Source organism: Polypterus senegalus, chromosome 4, assembly GCF_016835505.1.
Source record: "Polypterus senegalus isolate Bchr_013 chromosome 4, ASM1683550v1, whole genome shotgun sequence".
NCBI lineage: Eukaryota > Metazoa > Chordata > Cladistia > Polypteriformes > Polypteridae > Polypterus > Polypterus senegalus.
The window spans coordinates 7,647,849-7,666,547 of NC_053157.1; the positions used below are offsets into that span (position 1 = coordinate 7,647,849).

The 18,699-nt window shown below is 44.3% G+C and overlaps 1 protein-coding gene across 2 annotated transcripts in view; it reads left to right on the top strand.

Annotated features, from left to right (window-relative positions):
• LOC120527121 (reelin domain-containing protein 1-like) overlaps positions 1 to 17,885 on the top strand; it is a 35,647-nt gene extending 17,762 nt beyond the window's left edge. For both annotated transcript variants that reach the window (XM_039750213.1, XM_039750214.1), the window contains exons 4-7: positions 5,878 to 6,002; positions 8,975 to 9,152; positions 13,147 to 13,210; positions 16,895 to 17,885. In XM_039750213.1, the coding sequence (XP_039606147.1) occupies positions 5,878 to 6,002; positions 8,975 to 9,152; positions 13,147 to 13,210; positions 16,895 to 17,482 (955 nt within the window). In that variant the 3' untranslated portion in view covers positions 17,483 to 17,885. The remainder of the gene's footprint in view (positions 1 to 5,877; positions 6,003 to 8,974; positions 9,153 to 13,146; positions 13,211 to 16,894) is intronic.
• Positions 17,886 to 18,699: the final 814 nt, after the last annotated feature.

Genomic DNA, 18,699 nt, shown 5'->3' on the forward strand with positions numbered 1-18,699 from the left:
GGCTCGAGTCAGTAATGACACCTTCTTCTGGGACGTCCTGAAAGGGGCCTTCACCAGGCTGCTTCTCAGCATTGTAGGGAAAGGAGGGGATGATGATGTTAATGGCAGCATCCCCCATCTCAGAGGGTTACTACAGACCTCTACTGAGCCTGAGAGGAGGCCCACCGAAGCGCATGAATGACGGTGCCAACCTTAACTCTCCAGGCTGACCTTTCCTAGAAACAGCAAAGGAATCGTCAACATAAACCACTCAAAATGACAGCACTAACATGAAAATTCAATTTTTATCACAGGGGATTGTTGCTTATTTTCAATATTGTTAAAAACGTATTAACCCTTTCAGTCCTGGATTTTCTGTTTTTATGAGAAAAATGATTTTGTGAGATATTCTACCTTTGGGGTGTCTAGGAAGCTCAAAAAAAACCAGTTATTATAGAAGTTAGGGCACCTTTATACTTCATGCTCAGAACGTGACTGCCACGTGTCCCCAGTGTTCATTTGACTCGTCCTCTGAGCAGGTCCTCAGAAATTAACACGACGCGTGCGTGAGTTGCAGTACCAGCAAAAAAAAGTCGGGGGGCGGAGTGCGCTAAACGTCGGAACGTGACGTCAGAGTCTCTGTTTACTATCTACATGTGACAGAAAGCCGCTTTGCGGATCCTACGAGATCGATGTGCGTGCATCGATGTTTCATGAATGGTTCGATGTGGTGAAGCAAAATGCTGGCATACAGATGCATTCATGTTGCTTTTATATTCAAGCGTCACACATTCCCAATCGTAATGACACAACACATTTTAAAAGTCTCGCGTACCATCTTTTGTGCCGTCTTATTTTTCTGGGGCTTCCCCCGGACCTGACAGCAGCAGCAAACAGCAATAGATCGCTACACAGAACACATTAAATGTATGATATTCCACCTCTCTGCACATTTAGAATCCTAAGATTTCTACTTGATATCACTTTCATGATGAAATGCATTGAAGTATGTATGTTACATTCTACAGATAAGTCATTAATTTCATTTAAATAACGAATACTGTTAATACTTACACACAAGGGGGTGACACGGTGGCGGAGCGGTAGCACTGCTGTCTCACAGGGAGTCACGTCTCTGGTATTCCCTGCCCGGAGTTCTCATGTTTTCCTGCTGGGTTTCCACACTGGGCTCCGGTTTCCTTCCAAAGATACGCAGATTTGGTGACACTAAAATGACGCCCGTGTATGTGTGTCTGCTTGTATTCACCTTGCGATAAACTCAGGCCCCGTCCAGGGATTGTTTCTGCCTCGTGCCCAATACTTGCTGCAATGGACACATCCCTGGATTGATGGATTTAATCATTATCTCCTTTTCAGACATATTGCGGTAAGGTGTCATCGGAATTTAATGGACGTTCACTGTGATGTGAATTGCCGGGAAGTCGAAACCTGATCTCACCGTGATGATATCTCGCACTGCCACCTGGTGGATTCCACCAGATTTACGTAAAGTATGCATGCAAATATAAACAGTAAAACACTTGCGTAGCAGGAGCGTCGCGTTGAGTGAAGTATAAACGCGGCCTTAGAGTTCATACGACTTATAAGACATCAGGGGCTTCATGTATAAACGGTGCGTACGCACAGAAATGTTGCGTAAGAACTTTTCCACGTTCAAATTGCGATGTATAAAACCTACACTTGGCGTAAAGCCACGCACTTTTCCACGGTACCTCATGTCTTGTCGTACGCAAGTTCTCTGCTCGGTTTTGCAAACTGGCGGCACCCAGAGTCAAAGCAGTGCTACTGTTCCTGTGTGGTTACTCATTATTTTCATGACGTGGCTTTATAAATACACTGAAATTAACCGCATATTGTTTATTAGTGTAACGCATCTGATTGTAATTAACTTCGTAACAATATAATGGTCCAAGGAAAAGCCATAGTATTCCAAATACCATAACTGCTTTAGCGTTGTTACTCTCACTGCACCTTCTTCTTCTTCTTCTTCTTCTTCTTTCAGCTCCTCCCGTTAGGAGTTGCCACAGCGGATCATCTTTTTCAATATTACTCTCACTGCAGCACTCGGAGTATTTATATCACTGTATCTGAGTGTGAATCACAGCAGCAGCTGATCAGAAAGAGAATTATCGGTATACAGCTTCAAGGACACGCTGTCTCAGCCACTGCAAAACGTTTTAAAGCCTTTCCTGTACGGACCTCACGGTTCAGAAACAGTTTAATCCCAAGAACTGTAAACGCACTCAATCAATTGCTCCTTGTAGAACTGTTTGTACTTATAAGTACAATCACCCACTGTAAACTTGCACTACAGTTATAATATCTCACAACCTGAGCCACTTTATAAAGCGTATTTACATATGATGACGATATCATTTTAAGGTGAAATGCAGCAAAATATGTTTGTTAAATTATACACATAAAACTTTAACTTCATTTAAATAATCTATATTCTTCACTGGGAGTGTCGTGAAGGATAGAATAATTAAACATGTACTACGAAGATATTTCAATGTTCTTTAAACGTTTTGAAGAATCGGTGCTAAGCTTACAGATGGCTTAACTTCTATTACAGAGCTGATTGTGTGGCGATCGGTTACTTGGGAAAGAAAAGCACTGACTGCAGTGACGGCTACGCCAATATATATTGAATATAAAACAGAAAGAGAAAATAACAACACAGCTAAAAGCAGCGACAAATTTCGACAATAAATTATTTCATCGAAGTGAAACACATGTTTAATAACGTGCTTTAGCTCCTATCATCATGAAAATGACATCACGTATACATCTCAGTATTTTAGTTATTCAGAGAGCTGTAATATCACGAATGTAATGGACTCTGTGTCCAGTTGGAGGAAGAGAGCCAGTTTAAGAAGCAAGTAGTGATTCACACACACAGAGCACATACGAGTAGAAGATCAAATACAAAACAAAGCATTTAACGTGCTACTTTAATTACGATGTGATTTGAGAAACTGGTTAATTAAACGATTTTAAGATGAAGTTTATGATGTTCTACTAAATGACAAAATAAACTACGTGATTAAAGTGGAAATGTCGAGATTGAAGTTGACATTTCGTGCTTTTTCCCCACCGTGTGCCTTTTTTCTCTGTACCCTAATAAACTTTCATATGACACTCAGACAGTGGGCTACAACTCTTCTTTTCATGGCGACTTTGATATGTTTGATATTCTTTTTATTTCCGGCACTGTGCGATTTTGTGAATGTGAGCTTTCAAGTTTCTCCAACACGCTATGTCACTCGATCAACTTCCTTTTGTTGATTATACCACGGTTTATTTGAACAAATAGTATGTTTTTCCCTTTGACTCCACTTGGTATTCGCTGAAATTCTTATATTTTCCCGTGCTTTTCCCATTGTCTTTTCACAGAAGGCTGCGCTTAAGGGCGATTTATATTGATTTGCATATTCAAATAGGCGTAATTCTGGGAGGATTTGGGGCGTTACATAAAGCGCGTGCACGAGCGTTAGTTTTCACGCTGATCGGGATTTATGTAGTGGAAGAACGCGGAAGTTGGAGTACGCACAGATTCCTGCATCTGGATTTTTCTGTGCGTAAGCACATTTCGGCTTTTGTGCTTACGCCATGTTATAGTGCGAGTTCTACGCACGGCGTTATACATGAGGCCCCAGGTCTTCTGCAGGTTGCCAGTTCAAAATGTTTTCTCTGCATACAAACACCAATCCTACTTTGAATGAAACTTTCTGAAGCACTTTCTGTTGTTGTGGCATCACAAATACGCATTGCATTTTTCGCACAATAAGGTTGTTTTGAATTTGCATTTGCAGCGTTGCTGTACTTTTTCCTCTTTCAATCATGTGGTTCATCCGATCGTATCGAATGTCTTCACAGGGGCATACCCCATCCCGCAGAGTCTTTGTCTTCTTTTTTTTGGAGGGGCAGGTTGCTGACTGTTGCCTGGTCACCCACACTTGGTGACTTTACATGTTTGATTGGCATGTGTAAGTGTCTCCGTGACAGTCACAGTAAAATCTAATAGCAGCACACGCCCGCTTCCAACAGCTGCGAATGTACCCGTGCTTTACAAAAACTGGCTGCATAAATATGTACTAGAAATAGGATGTCAGGGCCGACAGGTTAAGTACAAAAATAGATGTGAGCACAAGATTCCTTGGCCTCTAAAACACTTAAAACAGCGTTTTGAGGTCAAGGAGAATTTATGAAAAAAAAATGAAAACCAACAGCCTAATCGTGACACATTTATAAGAATCCACAATCTTGGACAACCAGAAAGCACACAAAGCTGATGTTTACTCCTTTGTCCCCGAGATGTCATGCACCGGAATGGGTTATAAATTCACTTTTTTGTCGTCTTTTCTCCATAACTTCCTTGACTTTCCACTCGTTTTGGTGGTTTGCTTAGCCCAAGAATTCAAATTTGTCGTTAGTGTTTTGATTCTGACCGCACTCGTCGTTCTGTTTATTTATTTGAGTTGCTTTCATTGGCATTTTGTTTTCACCCATTTTTGAATAAAATTTTTACATTTGGAATTTTTTGTTTTATTTATTTATGTGTGTGACGTGAGCGGTGCATCATATGACCGAGGAGTGATTTGTCTTGTGATCGAAGGTTGCGGGTCATTCGAACACTCGAGACGAGAACAGGCCATTCAGCCCAACAAAGCTCGCCAGTCCTCTCCACTTATTTCTTCCGACAAAACATCAAGTTGAATTTTGAAAGACCCTAACGTCTTACTGTCCACCACATTACTTGGTCACGTGACTGCGATCATCACGTTTCTGACCTCATCAACTTCCAGTATAAATAAATGGGCGGAGTGGTGGCTCTGAGGCTAAGGATCTGTGCTGGTATCCTGAAGGTTGCCGGTTCAAATCCCCGTCACTGCCAAAAGAGATCCTTGTCTGCTGGGCCCTTGAGCAAGGTCCTTAACCATCAATTGCTCCGGGGTCGCCGTACAATGGCTGACCCTGCACTCTGACCCCAAGGGGTCTGCGAAAACTAGCAAATTCCTAATACGAGAAATTGTATAAGGCGAAATAAAGAACAAAAAAAAATAAATATGGCCGCGATTCCAATTATAAACATCGCTCGGCTGGATAAAAGAATAAAAATAATGGTCAACTTTCCCAGCAGTAGTTGATTTCTTGATTTCTAAGCAGATCGGGTGTTTGGTTCGTTTTTGCGGTGCTTGAATCCTTTTTCGCTTTTTTGACTTTTATTTCCTTGTTTTTTGTCCCTTTTGGTTTGGTTGCCTGCGTTTTCTCTTTGATTTCCTGGTTTTCTGACTTTAGCCTGACGGCGAGTACGATTTCTGGTTCACGTTTACATCTCCCATTGCCTTTTGTCTTCTTACAATAATCCTTACGGGACGCGGTCTCACAATGGATCTTTCGTCAAAGCTAACAACGCAATCGAATATTCAGAGTCAAAAAATGAGAGCAAAAGATTTGTTAGCCAGAATGTCGAGGAGTCGTGATCTTAGTGCAATTGATCAAACTCGGATACCCTACGAGTGCAGAGCATGACCTTTGACCCTTCACCCAGATGAGTGTACCCCAGGGAATTCTAGGAGGATTGCTGTGGAGATGGTCATAACAAATGGCTAAAATGGTGGCTTCTGTAGCAATAAATCATAAATAAATTTTAATGGAAGAAGATACAATAAAGCACACTTTATATTGGTTAAAATCTCCTATTCCACATAACTAAAAGGAAGTTCCATTTGGAGCTGTACAAAATAATGAATAATTTCCAAACATCAGATGTGCCAAGCTGTGTTTCTGTCATGTTGGACATGTTGGTATGGAAGTGGGTGGCGCCACGACTCTCGTGTATTTCTAACTCATTCCAGCCTCTCTCCCCTGCAGCGTCTCCATTGTGCAGTCCTACTTCATTTACTGGGCCAGAATCAACTCGACTGTGGTTCGAGACGTGACGCCAAAGGGAACGACGCCAGTGGCGCTCCAGACCGGGCAGCTCTCTACATCTGGAGGTACGGCACATGACCTGAGGGGCAGAAACAGAGAGGGGCACCTCACGATGGCAGTGGGGAGAACGTTCTGTTTGAGAAGTGCTAGAAGTCTGGGAACAGGAGCCCACCGCTGGAGGGGGAGTCCCAGACATGCACATTTATTCGATTTGAATTCAAATTAAAGAACGTGCTGCTGTGTGTCTACGAGGCGAAGCCAATCGCTACCTGCACTTTTGTGATCATTTTGTTTGAGTTGGCTGTACAGCTTTCTCCAGGCTCCTGTGGAACCCTGTCTTGGTCATCGTGGTCAAGTCTCGACCTTGGTCACACAGTTTCTATTGTTGTTTTCTAGGAGTAAACACGGCCACTCCGCCCTCCATTTGCACTGAAGAAGAATGGTGAGCAGCGATCCACTTTTTAAAGGCTGAAGGTCTACCAGGGGCTGAAGTCCACAGAAGGCTTTCTGCTCAATATGGAGACAGTGTTTGACTGCGGTGAAACGTGGAGTGAGAAGTTCCAAAATGGTCAGATGGGTGTCAAGCATGAAGAATGAGCAGGATGGCTGTCCATGTCCAATGTCAATGACAACATTGAGCGAGTCCGAGCCAGGACGCTGCGAGCGTGGACTTCAACGCCTGGTCCAACTTCATCCCATAAAAAAAAAAATAGATCACTGATCGCTGCTCTTCTGTGGGGCAAATGGAGGGCAGGGCATCAACAAGAGGAACTGACTGATGAAGGTCAAAACTTGGCCGCTGTGACCACAGACATGCCATCATTCCACATGTACACATACTCTAGGCAACTCTACAGCCCACCCAAATAAAATAATCACAAAAGAACGGATAACTCTTGACTTACCCTCGCCCATTAATTTAGCCAACACCACCTAAATGTGACCAGGGCACGAGTACAACGGTACACCCATAGTCCTCCATTTGGAGCTTTGACATGTTGACTGACTGGCTCAGGGTCTCATGGGAAGTCTGGACTGACCACACAGCCAGGAGAGTGTGTATATATTATATTATCCTAACTACAGGGTCACGGGGGTCTGCTGGAGCCAATGCCAGCCAACACAGGGCACAAGGCATTATATATACATATACCAGATATACTCACGTTTAAGTTCTCTCACGGATGAGTCGGGACTTATCTTATAATTTGTGGTATTTTATAATGTCGGTCGTATAAGTCGAATGCAGAAAACTCCCGCTATTGGTCCAAGAGATTACGATATGCTGACGCCCACCTGAGAGAGTCACCACGGAGCACACTGTCTCGATGCATGCTCAATAATCCAGGTAAGGAAATTCCGTTGATTCCGTTCATCTGGACATCGTTTTTTTTTCTCATACGTTACATCACTCATCCAAGTGGCTGCCTCAGTCTCAGTACCTTTGATCACACGGCCCATTTGTTAGTTAATGGTGCTAGTTCAGTCGTTAGGCCAAGGTACTGTTCATAAGGTGGGAGAAACCTGCAGTCGACTGACACTGAGGAAGTCACTTGGATGAGTAATGAAGCGTATCAGAAAACAAACGATGTCCAGATGAACAGAATCACGGAGCACACGGCCTTTGTTTTCTATGTATTGCGCCTACGTGACCACGCGGTAACACCCAAACTATTCTGAAGCGACGTTTGCACTGATTTGTGTTTTTTGTATCTCACACCCTCATACACTTTCATCGTAAGAGCATCCCTTATCTACGATGGAGCGTTCGATCAGAAGAAAATATGAAGCTGATTTTAAATTAAAAGTCGTTGAAGTTGCGAAAGAAATTGGTAACTGCGCTGCTGCAACAAAATTCGATGCGTCTGAGAAAACTGGTGCGAGATTGGAGGAGTCAAGAAGGTTAAATTAAGTGTCGTAGTTTTGAACGGGCGAATAAGTCGGGGTCTGATTTTCTGATTGATTTTTCGGGTTTCAAGACCCGATTTCTACGCAAGTATATACGGTAACTGAAAAGTAGCATCCTTATATTTAATATCCTATTGGAGGTCTCCATGGATGAGTGCGATGATCAGGTCAGATGGCCTGGAGGACAGAAAAAAACACAAGTTAGGATGGAGAAAAAAAATGTGCAGGGGTTCAAGGGGCAAAAGACCACCCAGCACCCACTGAGCATTCTACCCAACATAAATGTGCTTAAATCGTTCCTCGTTGTTTCCAGACTTCATCTGAGAGGATCTGAAGCCGTGGGTTTTGTGGACAGCCGGGGCAGTCGCCTTCACTCCAGCATGACGGGGGACCGTAGAGGACTTGGATCAGGTGGTGGTGGTGGTGGGACAAGAAGAACAGGAAAAGAAAGCAGAGATTAGTAAAGATTGCAAATCCTTGAAGAAATATGACAATTCTACACCACCCAGTCTATTACGAGACCCTTATCAGACCACCCGCTGCTTCCCTCTGTGTGATGGGCAGTGGTCTCCAGGTGGATAAGAACTTCTCTATCGGCTTTTCTTGAGTCCTTTTTGTTTCTTTTGATTTATGTTTCCCTCTTTTAGATTATAGTGTCAATTATATGCGCCATCTGTTGAAGTGAAAAATGCAGTTCATTTTATTAGTATACGTGACAAACACCTTGAAATGGACCGGTCAGGGATGAAGCCCTTCAGTGAGTATGTTGAGAGTGACGTTGTAGGGATGGAGGACTGCACTTCTGCTCTGTTTGAATTCATTTTAATTCAATGACAAACCTCCTCAACCAGTAAGCCTTGATTTACATTGGACTGGGTCAGCTGGTACAAAATTAAAATGGATTGATGAGAGAATGGTGGGCTTCTAAAATGAGCAAATTACCTGACCTTCAGTTTGGGTTTGGGTTGATTGATACCTGCGCGCCACAAAGCTCATCCAGCGTTCGTAGATCCAGCAGTGTGGCCCACTGGACGGAGCGCCTGCCTGCAAGCAACAAGCTTCAACGTGATCTGGCCTTTGGTCTCAGATACGGACCACTGTAATGTGTTCATTTTTGTTTTTCTGCCAGATTGGTCTGCCAATTCCTCGCTGACAAGAACCACGGAGGCCATTTCAGACGCGGGTCACAATGAAGCCTCACTGTTTGAAGAAGACACCCAGGAAAATAAGGAGGAGAAGCTCAGGGCTGCAGCAACACAACAGAAGCAGAGCCTGACTGAGCCACTTGACCGCTTCATGCAAACAAGGTATGTCCAGGGCTGAAGGGCTGTCAAAAAAATGATGAATTATTGGGGGCTACAAAAATCGAAAAAGTGAGATCCTCAAACACTTCAAACTCGTTTGAGACTCCACACCTCAAGTGTGTCAGCCAAGACAGCCCAACCATATCCAGAGCCCTCCGGAGCTGAGGATGAGTATCACCCACCCCTGAGACCCTGTCACCGAGTGGGGACCTCAGCTCCAGTGATGAGTGAGTCCTCCTCGAAGTCCCCTGACTCTTAAAGGAAGGCATGACAGTAAGATTTAGTAGGCCCTCCTTCCACGGCCCGACTATTTCCCCAGATGAGGTCAGCGGCACACCATCCTTGCTCTAAACAGTGTGGACGAAGCACCTGCTTACCCTCCTGAGTCATCTGACAGTTTGACATTCTGAATGTCATTTTCCCTGTCCTCACCTGCTCCAGGTTTTTGCTTCCCCAGCTGCCATCGCCATAATCCGCTTGGTGTGCCGGTACCTGTCACCCTGTCTTCTGTACCGCTGGGTTCAGGGATCGCTGCTGTGACATTTACATTTCTTTATTTGGCAGACATGAGAACATTAGAACACTCTGGACGAGAACAGGCCATTCAGCCCAACAAAGCTCGCCAGTCCTCTCCACTTATTTCTTCCAAAAAACATGAAGTCGAGTTTTGAAAGGTCCTAAAGTCCTACTGTCTACCACACTACTTGGTCACTTATTCCAAGTGTCTAAGAAAAACTTCCTAATCCATCCATCCATTATCTAACCCGCTATATCCTAACTACAGGGTCACGGGGTCTGCTGGAGCCAATCCCAGCCAACACAGGGCACAAGGCAGGAAACAAACCCTGGGCAGGGTGCCAGCCCACCTGAGAAACTTCTAATGTTTATGCAAAATTTCCCCTTCACAAGTTTCCAACTGTGTCCCCGTGTTCTTGATGAACTCATTTTAATGTCACCGTCTCGATCCACTGCACTAATTCCCTTCATAATGTTAAACACTTCACTCAGGTCTCCTCTTCATCCCCTTGTGTTTAAACTGTAAAGGCTCAGCTCTTTTAATCTTCCCTCATAACTCATCCCCTGTAGCCCTGAATCAGCCGAGTCGCTCTTCTCTGGACCTTCTCCAGTGCTGTTATATCTTTATGGAGACCCAAACTGCCCACCATATTCAAGATGAGGCCTCACCAGTGTGTTATAAAGCCTGAGCAGAACCTCCTGTGACTTGTACTCCACACATCAAGGCGCTATATAACCTGACTGTCTGTTAGCCTTCTTAATGGCTTCTGAACACTGTCTGGCCGTTAATAGTCCACTATGACTCCTTCTCATGAGGATTTCCAGACCGCCCATTGTGTATTCAAACCTCACATTTTTACCTCTTATGTGTAATTCTTTACATTTACTGACATTACATTTCATCTACCACAAATCTGCCCAAGCCTGTGTGATGATTCAATGGATTCTCAACTATCTGCTTATCCATCTATCTTGGTATCATCTGAAAGCTTAACCATCCATCCATCCATCCCGCTATATCCTAACTACAGGGTCACGGGGGTCTGCCGGAGCCAATCCCAGCCAACACAGGGTAAAAGGCAGGAAACAAACTCTGGGCAGGGCGCCAGCCCACTACAGGGCACACCACACACACCCACACACCAAGCACACACTAGAGACAATTTAGTAAAGCTTAACCAGCTTGTTATTTATATTCCTATCCAAATCATTTCTATTTATTAAAAATCGGGAGTGGTCTCCTTCCCTCAACTTTCTCGTATACTCAGATATAAGAATGGATATTTGAGGAGTAAACTGCAAGACAATCATTATATTTTTATATTATGTACATTAAAGGACCATCATCAACAAACCAAATTAATAATACATTGAACAATTATTATAAAAGTAAAGATGAATAAATCGGACTCTGCAGCAGCATAAATAAAAGGTAGCGTACCACTTCCGGTTAATGGAAATAGCCCAAAAGTTGATAGAAATCTACGCCTAATACTTGTATGCAAAGTTTGGTTGACCTAACTGAAAGCGTACTCAAGTGATCGTGTTTACACACACAACAGACAGAATTTCAGACGCAGGGAGGTCTAAGACATCGAGATTCGTCAAAATCTCGACACTGAATCTTTGGAAGATTACAATGCTTCCCCCTATACTTCATAAATGAGAAAGGGAGGTCTAAGACATCGAGATTTGTCAAAATGTCGACATCAAATCTTTAGACGATTACAATGCTTCCCCTATACTTCAGATACGAAAAAGTAAAAATAGCAGTGGTGGCCCCAGCACTGCCCCCTGCTGGTCACCCAATTCTGATGAGGGTCCTCACCCCGTCACCCTTCCTGTGTCTGAGTCAATTCTGCACCCATCTACACACCAGACCCACTGCCACTTCTTCTTTTTTGATGCCAACCCTCTCACACTGGTTTTATTCCATGTGAACTAGTGGGGTGCTGAGGTGTCACCCTTTGCATGGCCGCAGTTGGGTCCTAATCTGGGATCCTGAGTTGGTTTGTCACGTGGTGGGTGCAGCAAAGTGTGGTATCAGCGCCTGCTCCCTACCTCTCCTCTCTCCTCTCATGTGGCGTCTTATCAAACGCTTTCTGAAAGTCCAGTTAAGTAACATCATAAGTCGTATCCTTTGGTTGCTCCCTCCTGGAATTCCAGCCTGTCAGTAAAACACGGCCTCCCTCGTCTGAACCCAAGCTGGCTTTTCACCGTCTCTCCTGTTCCTGCCGTGTGTTGCTCACTCTTTTCTTTAATAATTCCTTCCATCTCTCTATTAATTTACATATGCAGGTGACAAGCCTTTTCTTTACATCGAAACGTTGCTCCATTTTCTGAAACAGTGTTTATCAAACATGTAAATTAGTAATTGATAACTATAAGCGATAAAAAAATAATCAATTAGTAATTGATAATTGTAATCGATAAAAAATGAATCAATTAGTAATCGATAATTGCAAGAGTTTTTTTTTCCAGATTGGGGGGGAAAAGTCTCAAAATGGGGGAACTTGTCTTGCTTTGATTTTGACTGTAGTATCTGACAAGCCTAACAGTGAGTGAGAGAAAAACAAAGAGAAAGGAAGAAGAAGAAGAAGAAGAAGAAGAGGGAGGATGAACATGTGGCACTTACCGGATTTTTTCAGAGGTTCCAAGTAAAATCCTGGAGCAAAGAAGTAAAGGCGGTGATCTCGATGGCAAGGATACTAGCGAGTGACAAATTGCGCTCGTCACCTCCCTCCCTCACTACTCCCAGACACCCGCACTCCACCAAAGAATCCCAAACGCTCGGACCATGACGACTAATCCCACCTTGCACCCCTGGAGGTGGTCCCGTAGAGAGCAACCACTCAGCAGCCAACTCAGTGAGAAATTAAAATTTTAGCCCACCTAAAATGAAAGGACAACCAAATACCCCCTCCCCCACCCACCTTTGTGGACCCCATGTGTATTCCGATTAAGACCCCCCCAGAGGCCCCTGAGTGACAGAGAGATGATCGTCCTTTCAACAGTGGTCCGCAGCAGTGCAGCATTTCCCACTTGATTATTTTAGCAATGGAGAGGGTCTCGGGTTCTCCCTTAGTAATTTCCACCACGTGGAGACTTAATTGTTTCATCAATGGGGGGTAAAAAGACACCATTGACATCATGGACTGATTCCAAGACGGACGAGCAGCCACAGCCGAGGGCTCCTTGCTGGGTGTAAATCCAAGAGCTTGCCAGACGGGACACAGGGTACAAATTGCTTTTGCTTTCCTGTGTGTCATTTAGCTAGGAGGCCTCATGACTTCCTGATTTAATGCTCGCCGAGTGGGTCCGTGCTGATGGACGTGGGCTCCGCCGCGTCGCCGTAGCTCCAGCTAATGTGGCTGCTGACAGCCGGCCATGAATCGCAGTGTTAATAGATGGTCTCCATTTCAGACGCGGCTCACCTTTCTCATACTCTTAGCATTTATTGCTCCCTGATGGTATCTTGCAGGGCAGGAGGCGAGAGCACGGCCGGAGAACTGGAGCGGTGCCACGGCTGCCAAGAAGATGCACAAGTAAGAGGCTCTTTCCTGTTTGTATTTTTTTGTTGCTTCTTCCTCACTCTGTCAAAAGAACAGAAAATGGCAGAAAGTGAAAGGCTTGGAGGACAATACTGTGGTGGCACAGTGGTTTGCACTGCAAGGTTCAAAACATGTGTGGCATCTGTGGCTTCTGCCCGTGCCCTGGTGTTTAGATGGATGGTTCTTTGTCATTTTCTAACTCACTTAATCCAGACCAGGGTCATGGGGGTGGAGCCTATCCCAGCGAGCACGGGGCGCAGATAGTTATGAAAAGTTTTGTTTTGTGGGGATTGGGAGTGTTCCTCAGATGAAGACATTTCCCAACCAAGATGAAATCACACGTGGGCAGACGACAAGATGATAAATCAAGAGAAACGAGGCTGATAGTATTTGTCTTCCAGTTGGGAGGTGAATTGTTGCAAAAAGAAGACAGTAGATGATCGCGATCAGTCGACTTCTTATAGCCAGCTTTTAAATTCAGTGTCTTATCTTATTTCTCCCAGTAAACCCCCCTCCCATAGTAATATGCAACACTGCCCAATGGGATCGTACTTCTGGGGTTGCTGGGAATTGCAGTCCAATTAAGTACAACTGCTACAGTTTTTTCCTTCATTCTCTGCTCCACCACTACCTCCAGCGAGTCCAGGAGACGTCCCATAACTGAGCCTGTCTTTTTAATCAGCTTGCCCATTCGGTGGGCCGGTCCAGAACACCACACTGGTCATCTCAGAGTTCTAGAACATGTAAAGGATGTGTGTTTGGTACCATGCTTGTGAGTACACCCTGTCACAGAAGGGCAGCCCTCCCATGATTCCATACTATAGTAAGTGGCTTTGGCAAATTAATAAACTTGCAGCTTCAAGCCAGTCAGTTTTATGGAAGAGTGTGATCTGCTAATTGATGAAGAGGCCCTGAGATGGGCTCCATAACCATGGATTGGATTACATTCATTTAAGAATGAAGCCTTACTGTATTTTACGTCTGGCATGGTGGCACAGGGGCTAGTGCCACTAGGCCTGGTGTCGTGGGTTCCAATTCCATGCCTAGTCATTGTGTGTGTGCCGTTTGCCTGTTCTCTCCATGCTTGTGTAGGTCCTGCAATGGACCAGTAAGGTTGGGGCCAACCTTGCGCATCTTGCTATACTGAAATGGGACCCACTGCTATCTATGACTCTGAACTGGATTCAGTGGATTTATCATCTTTATGTTATTACTGCTGCTTCTTCTCAGGTCCATTATTGTTGGTTCAAATCCCATGCCTGGTCATGCCTGCTGCATCATGGGTCCTGTTTCATGGGTTGCAAGGTCATTTTCTCTGTGGCGTTTGCATGTTCTCCTTGTGGGATTTTGTCCCACTTTCTGGAGACAGAAGTAAGTTGTCCTTGAGCCTTTTGTTCCCCTAAAATGGATTTGATGATTTTACGTCATAACAGCTCCATGACCAAGGTTTGATGGCCAGTCCAGGTGCCTGTATAAACCCGTACCTTCACACATCCCAAAGATGGACGGCCTTCAGTAACCAGACTCTGGTTAGGTGGTTGTACCTTGTGATGGACTGATGTCCCACCAAGTGATGGTTTCTACTCCAGGCCTGTTACTTCTCTTTTCCCATTCACCTGTAATAAAGGAAGCAGGTAAATATGGGTGGACAGACAGAAGTTCTTCCTTCACTGACTAGTGGATTGGCTTGTCCTGTTGCTCATACAAACCATCTTCTAGAAATCTTCCTTTCACCCTCCATTCTCCAGACTCAGTTATATCTGGCAGGCGGTGGCCATCAATATCTCACCCTGGGTCACTTTTGTTTTCTGGTGAGGCCCCATTGAGACCACTGCACTCCGGGAAACTGAGCCAACATGATAAGCAGTTTGCTTTTCCCTTTCCAAGACTCCACAGTCAATACTGTATTATCTACTGTATCATTAGATTTATATATTCATTTTATACATCCATTTAGTAAATACTTGTTGCATTCCTTGTCCTTTGTGTGTTGAGCCCATGGGGGGCGGGCCCACTTGATGCTGCAACTTGTGGGGCTGCAGGTCAAAATCTCAGCTTTAGTGTGGAGGCTTTGACTGTGGTTTATGTTCAGTCGACTTTCATTTCTCTTTTTTGGTAAATGAATATTTGATTCTTTTGATTCATTAAAGCCCTTTACTCCATTTACTGGGCATTGTGGGCCAAATGCCAGCTTCCGTTTTTTTGGTTTATGCTGATTTTGGATGGCGGGTCTCCATGGAGCATCGATGTGACTCAAAATCCCAGAAGCCATGTAAATCATGTACCCAAAAGCTATAGAGAAAGAAGATAGGAAAAATAAAAGAAAATAACTCCTTATAGCACGGAATGGGACTTTATAGTTTTTGCCGAACATATTGAAAAACATTGCATTTATTATTGTGGGCCAGAGGTTCCCATGGTTCTCCTCTCCCAGTTTTGGCATTAAAGCCCTTTACTCCTTTTACTGGGCCTGTGTGGGCCGAACATCTAGTTCCGTTTTTTTTTTGGTTTATGCTGATTTTGGATGGTGGGTCTCAATGGAGTCTCTATGCGACTCAGAATCCCAGAATCCATGTAAATCAAGCACCATGTAGTACAGAATGGGTCTTGTTTTTAGGTTTGCCTTTTTTGGTTTACCATTTTAATCCTCCCAAGTTCTTGATTCTTGACGCTGACATTTTTGAATAAGTAACGTTTTACTATTAAAGAACAATATATATTTGTTATTGTGGGCCAGAGGGTTCCATGGTTCCCCTCTCCCAGTTTTTGCTAGTAAAGCCCTTTACTCCATTTACTGGGCCTGTGTGGGCCGAACACCTAATTCCGTTTTTTTGGTTTATGCTGATTTTGGATGGTGGGTCTCCATGTGACTCACAATCCCAGAATCCATGCAAATCATGTACCCAAAAACTATAGAGAAAGAAGATAGGAAAAATAAAAGAAAATAACTCCTTATAGCACGGAATGGGTCTGCTTGCTTTTAGGTTTGCCTTTTTTGGTTTACCATTTTGATCCTTCCTAGTTCTTGATTCTTGACATTGACATTTTTGAATAAGTAATGTTTTACTATTAAAGAACAATATATAAAGTATGTTATTGTGGGCCGGAGCTTCCCATGGTTCCCCTCTCTCAGTTTTGGCATTAAAGCCCTTTACTCCAGTTACTGGGCATGTGTGGGCCGAATGCCTCCTTCCATTTATTTTTTGATTTTTGCTGATTTTGGATGGTAGATCTCCGTGGAGCCTTCATGTGACTCAGAATCCATTTAAATCATGTACCGTGTAGGTACAGAACGGGTCTTCTTAATTTTTTTGCTTTACCATTTTGATCCTTCCTAGTTCTTGCTTCTTGACGTTGACATTTTTGAATAATTAATGTTTTACTATTAAAGAACAATATATGCAGTATGTTATTGTGGGCCTGTAGTTTCCATGGTTCACTTCTCCTGGGCCTGTGTGGGCCAAAAGCCTGCTTCAGTTTATTTTGGTTTATACTGATTTTGGATGGTAGGTCGCCATTGAGCCCCTATGTGTTTTTTTTTTCCATTCACACGTCTATAAAACAATAGGATCTCCATCACATACGAGTGAAATCAGATTTGAGCTGCAGACGTCCTTTGTGATTCTCTCTTCAATGTGTACTTCACTAAATAATTTCCATTTTCTGTTGTATTTTAAGGCTAGAAGTTCAAAAGATGTGACCGATGTTTCACGATCTTGGAGTGAGACCCTCCTGTTACCGACTAGCTGGCCTCAAGTGGAGACAAGCAGTGTGGTGACTTCCCAACTCCGCCAGCACCAGGCCACCATGGCAGACAATCCATCTCCAGCGCTGAAGCAGTCCGTCCTCGTGACGCTGAAGGTTTCGGCCGACTTTCTTCAACAGACAGAGAAGGGCGAGCCCAGAGAGCAGAAAGCAGGGAGGGACAGAAACAAATCCATAGGAGCAGAGAGCAGGCCCACCCATGAGGATGGAACGTCCAGCAAGGAAGGAGGAAACTTGGCGAGGGGCTCTCAGCTCGGTGCGGTGGAGCTGGGGATCCTGCTGGGCTGCTCAGCAGGTCTGGGCATGGCGATGGCGGCGGGTCTCCGGTACCTCCGCGCTCAGTACTGCCGCAAGCGAACCGAGGTGTCCTTCACCGAGCAGAACAATGGCATCATTCACGTACAAGAAAGCGGAGAGCTGGTCCAGGTACGGAAGGTCAGAGAAAACAGCTTTGTGTTGGTCCAGGCTGAGTATAACGTGATCACACCTCCAGGGAAGTGAAGACCCTCAACGTCTCACTTCTCCATTCCTCGACTACTTGGGTAATCACTCGAGGAAGATCCTTCCATCTTTGAATAGTAGCCAAAAAAGTAAATATAGTCAGACGGTAGCAAACATCCACCCTCTCTTCGGTGGTCAACCATAGTTAATCCATGTTAGTGGAGATGTGTGACTAAACCATTGTGATGTTGTGTAGACGATGAATAAACTCATCCCACCAGCTCATGTGCCTTCAGATACGTTCATTACGTTAGAGCAGCTCAGCACACTGGCGAGTCATCCATCTCTCAAAACCTTTCCTCCAGAACAAGATGGTGGGACAGCAAAGCCTATCCTGGCAGAACTGCACACAAGCTCCCCGTAAGCAACATGGCAGTCCACGTAGTCTTGGGTAGAAATTCCTTCAAGGTGCATCTTGACTGGGTGCCGGGATGTGAATTCAGTTGGTGAACCACGTAGAGTACAGAAAATAACCGTCTTAGTCGGTGGAGAATTCAGTCAGGACTGCCACAGTGTTCTGATGTCAGAGTGGGCACACGCCATCACTCCTGCTATGGAGACCCCAATCAGGCTCACTGTGTGCAGACTCAAGGACGAAGACAGCGTGTTATGAAAACGAAGAAGGACCACGAGATGAGATTCTTGTCAAAAAGTCACACCAAGTTCAGGACACCAAAGCGTCAGCTGAACGTGATGCACTTGAACAAATGATGCGTCAGATCGATACGGTGCATCCATTCTCATAATCTAAATCGGGGGTCTCCTGGAGGGCCGCAGTGGCTGCAGGTTTTCATTCTAACCCTTTTCTTAATTGGTGACCAGTTTTTGCCCCTAATTAACTCCTTTTCCATTCGACTTGTTTTTTAAGGTTTATTCCCCTGAACTTCTTTATCGTTCCTCTGAATTGCTTCATTTCTTTCCTTAAATGGCACCCAAACACAAACGTGAAGCGAGTAAAGCTTTTAAAAACGTAGATATTTTGTCAGTGGAATCATCTCGACGCGCCAGGCCTTTGCTGAATCCCATTTACAAGCTGGAGCTGCTGAACTTTGGTAATTTTGGGTAAACGCAAAGTGGAGGCCTCAAACTCCAACCAATTGCTTAATGAGGCGCCGAGTCTTGTAGTTAATTTAACTCGTTATTTAATTCCACGGCTTGTTGCTGCTCTCATTGTGTAAAACATGTCCGAAATTGTGGATTTTCTCTTTTCTAAGAGC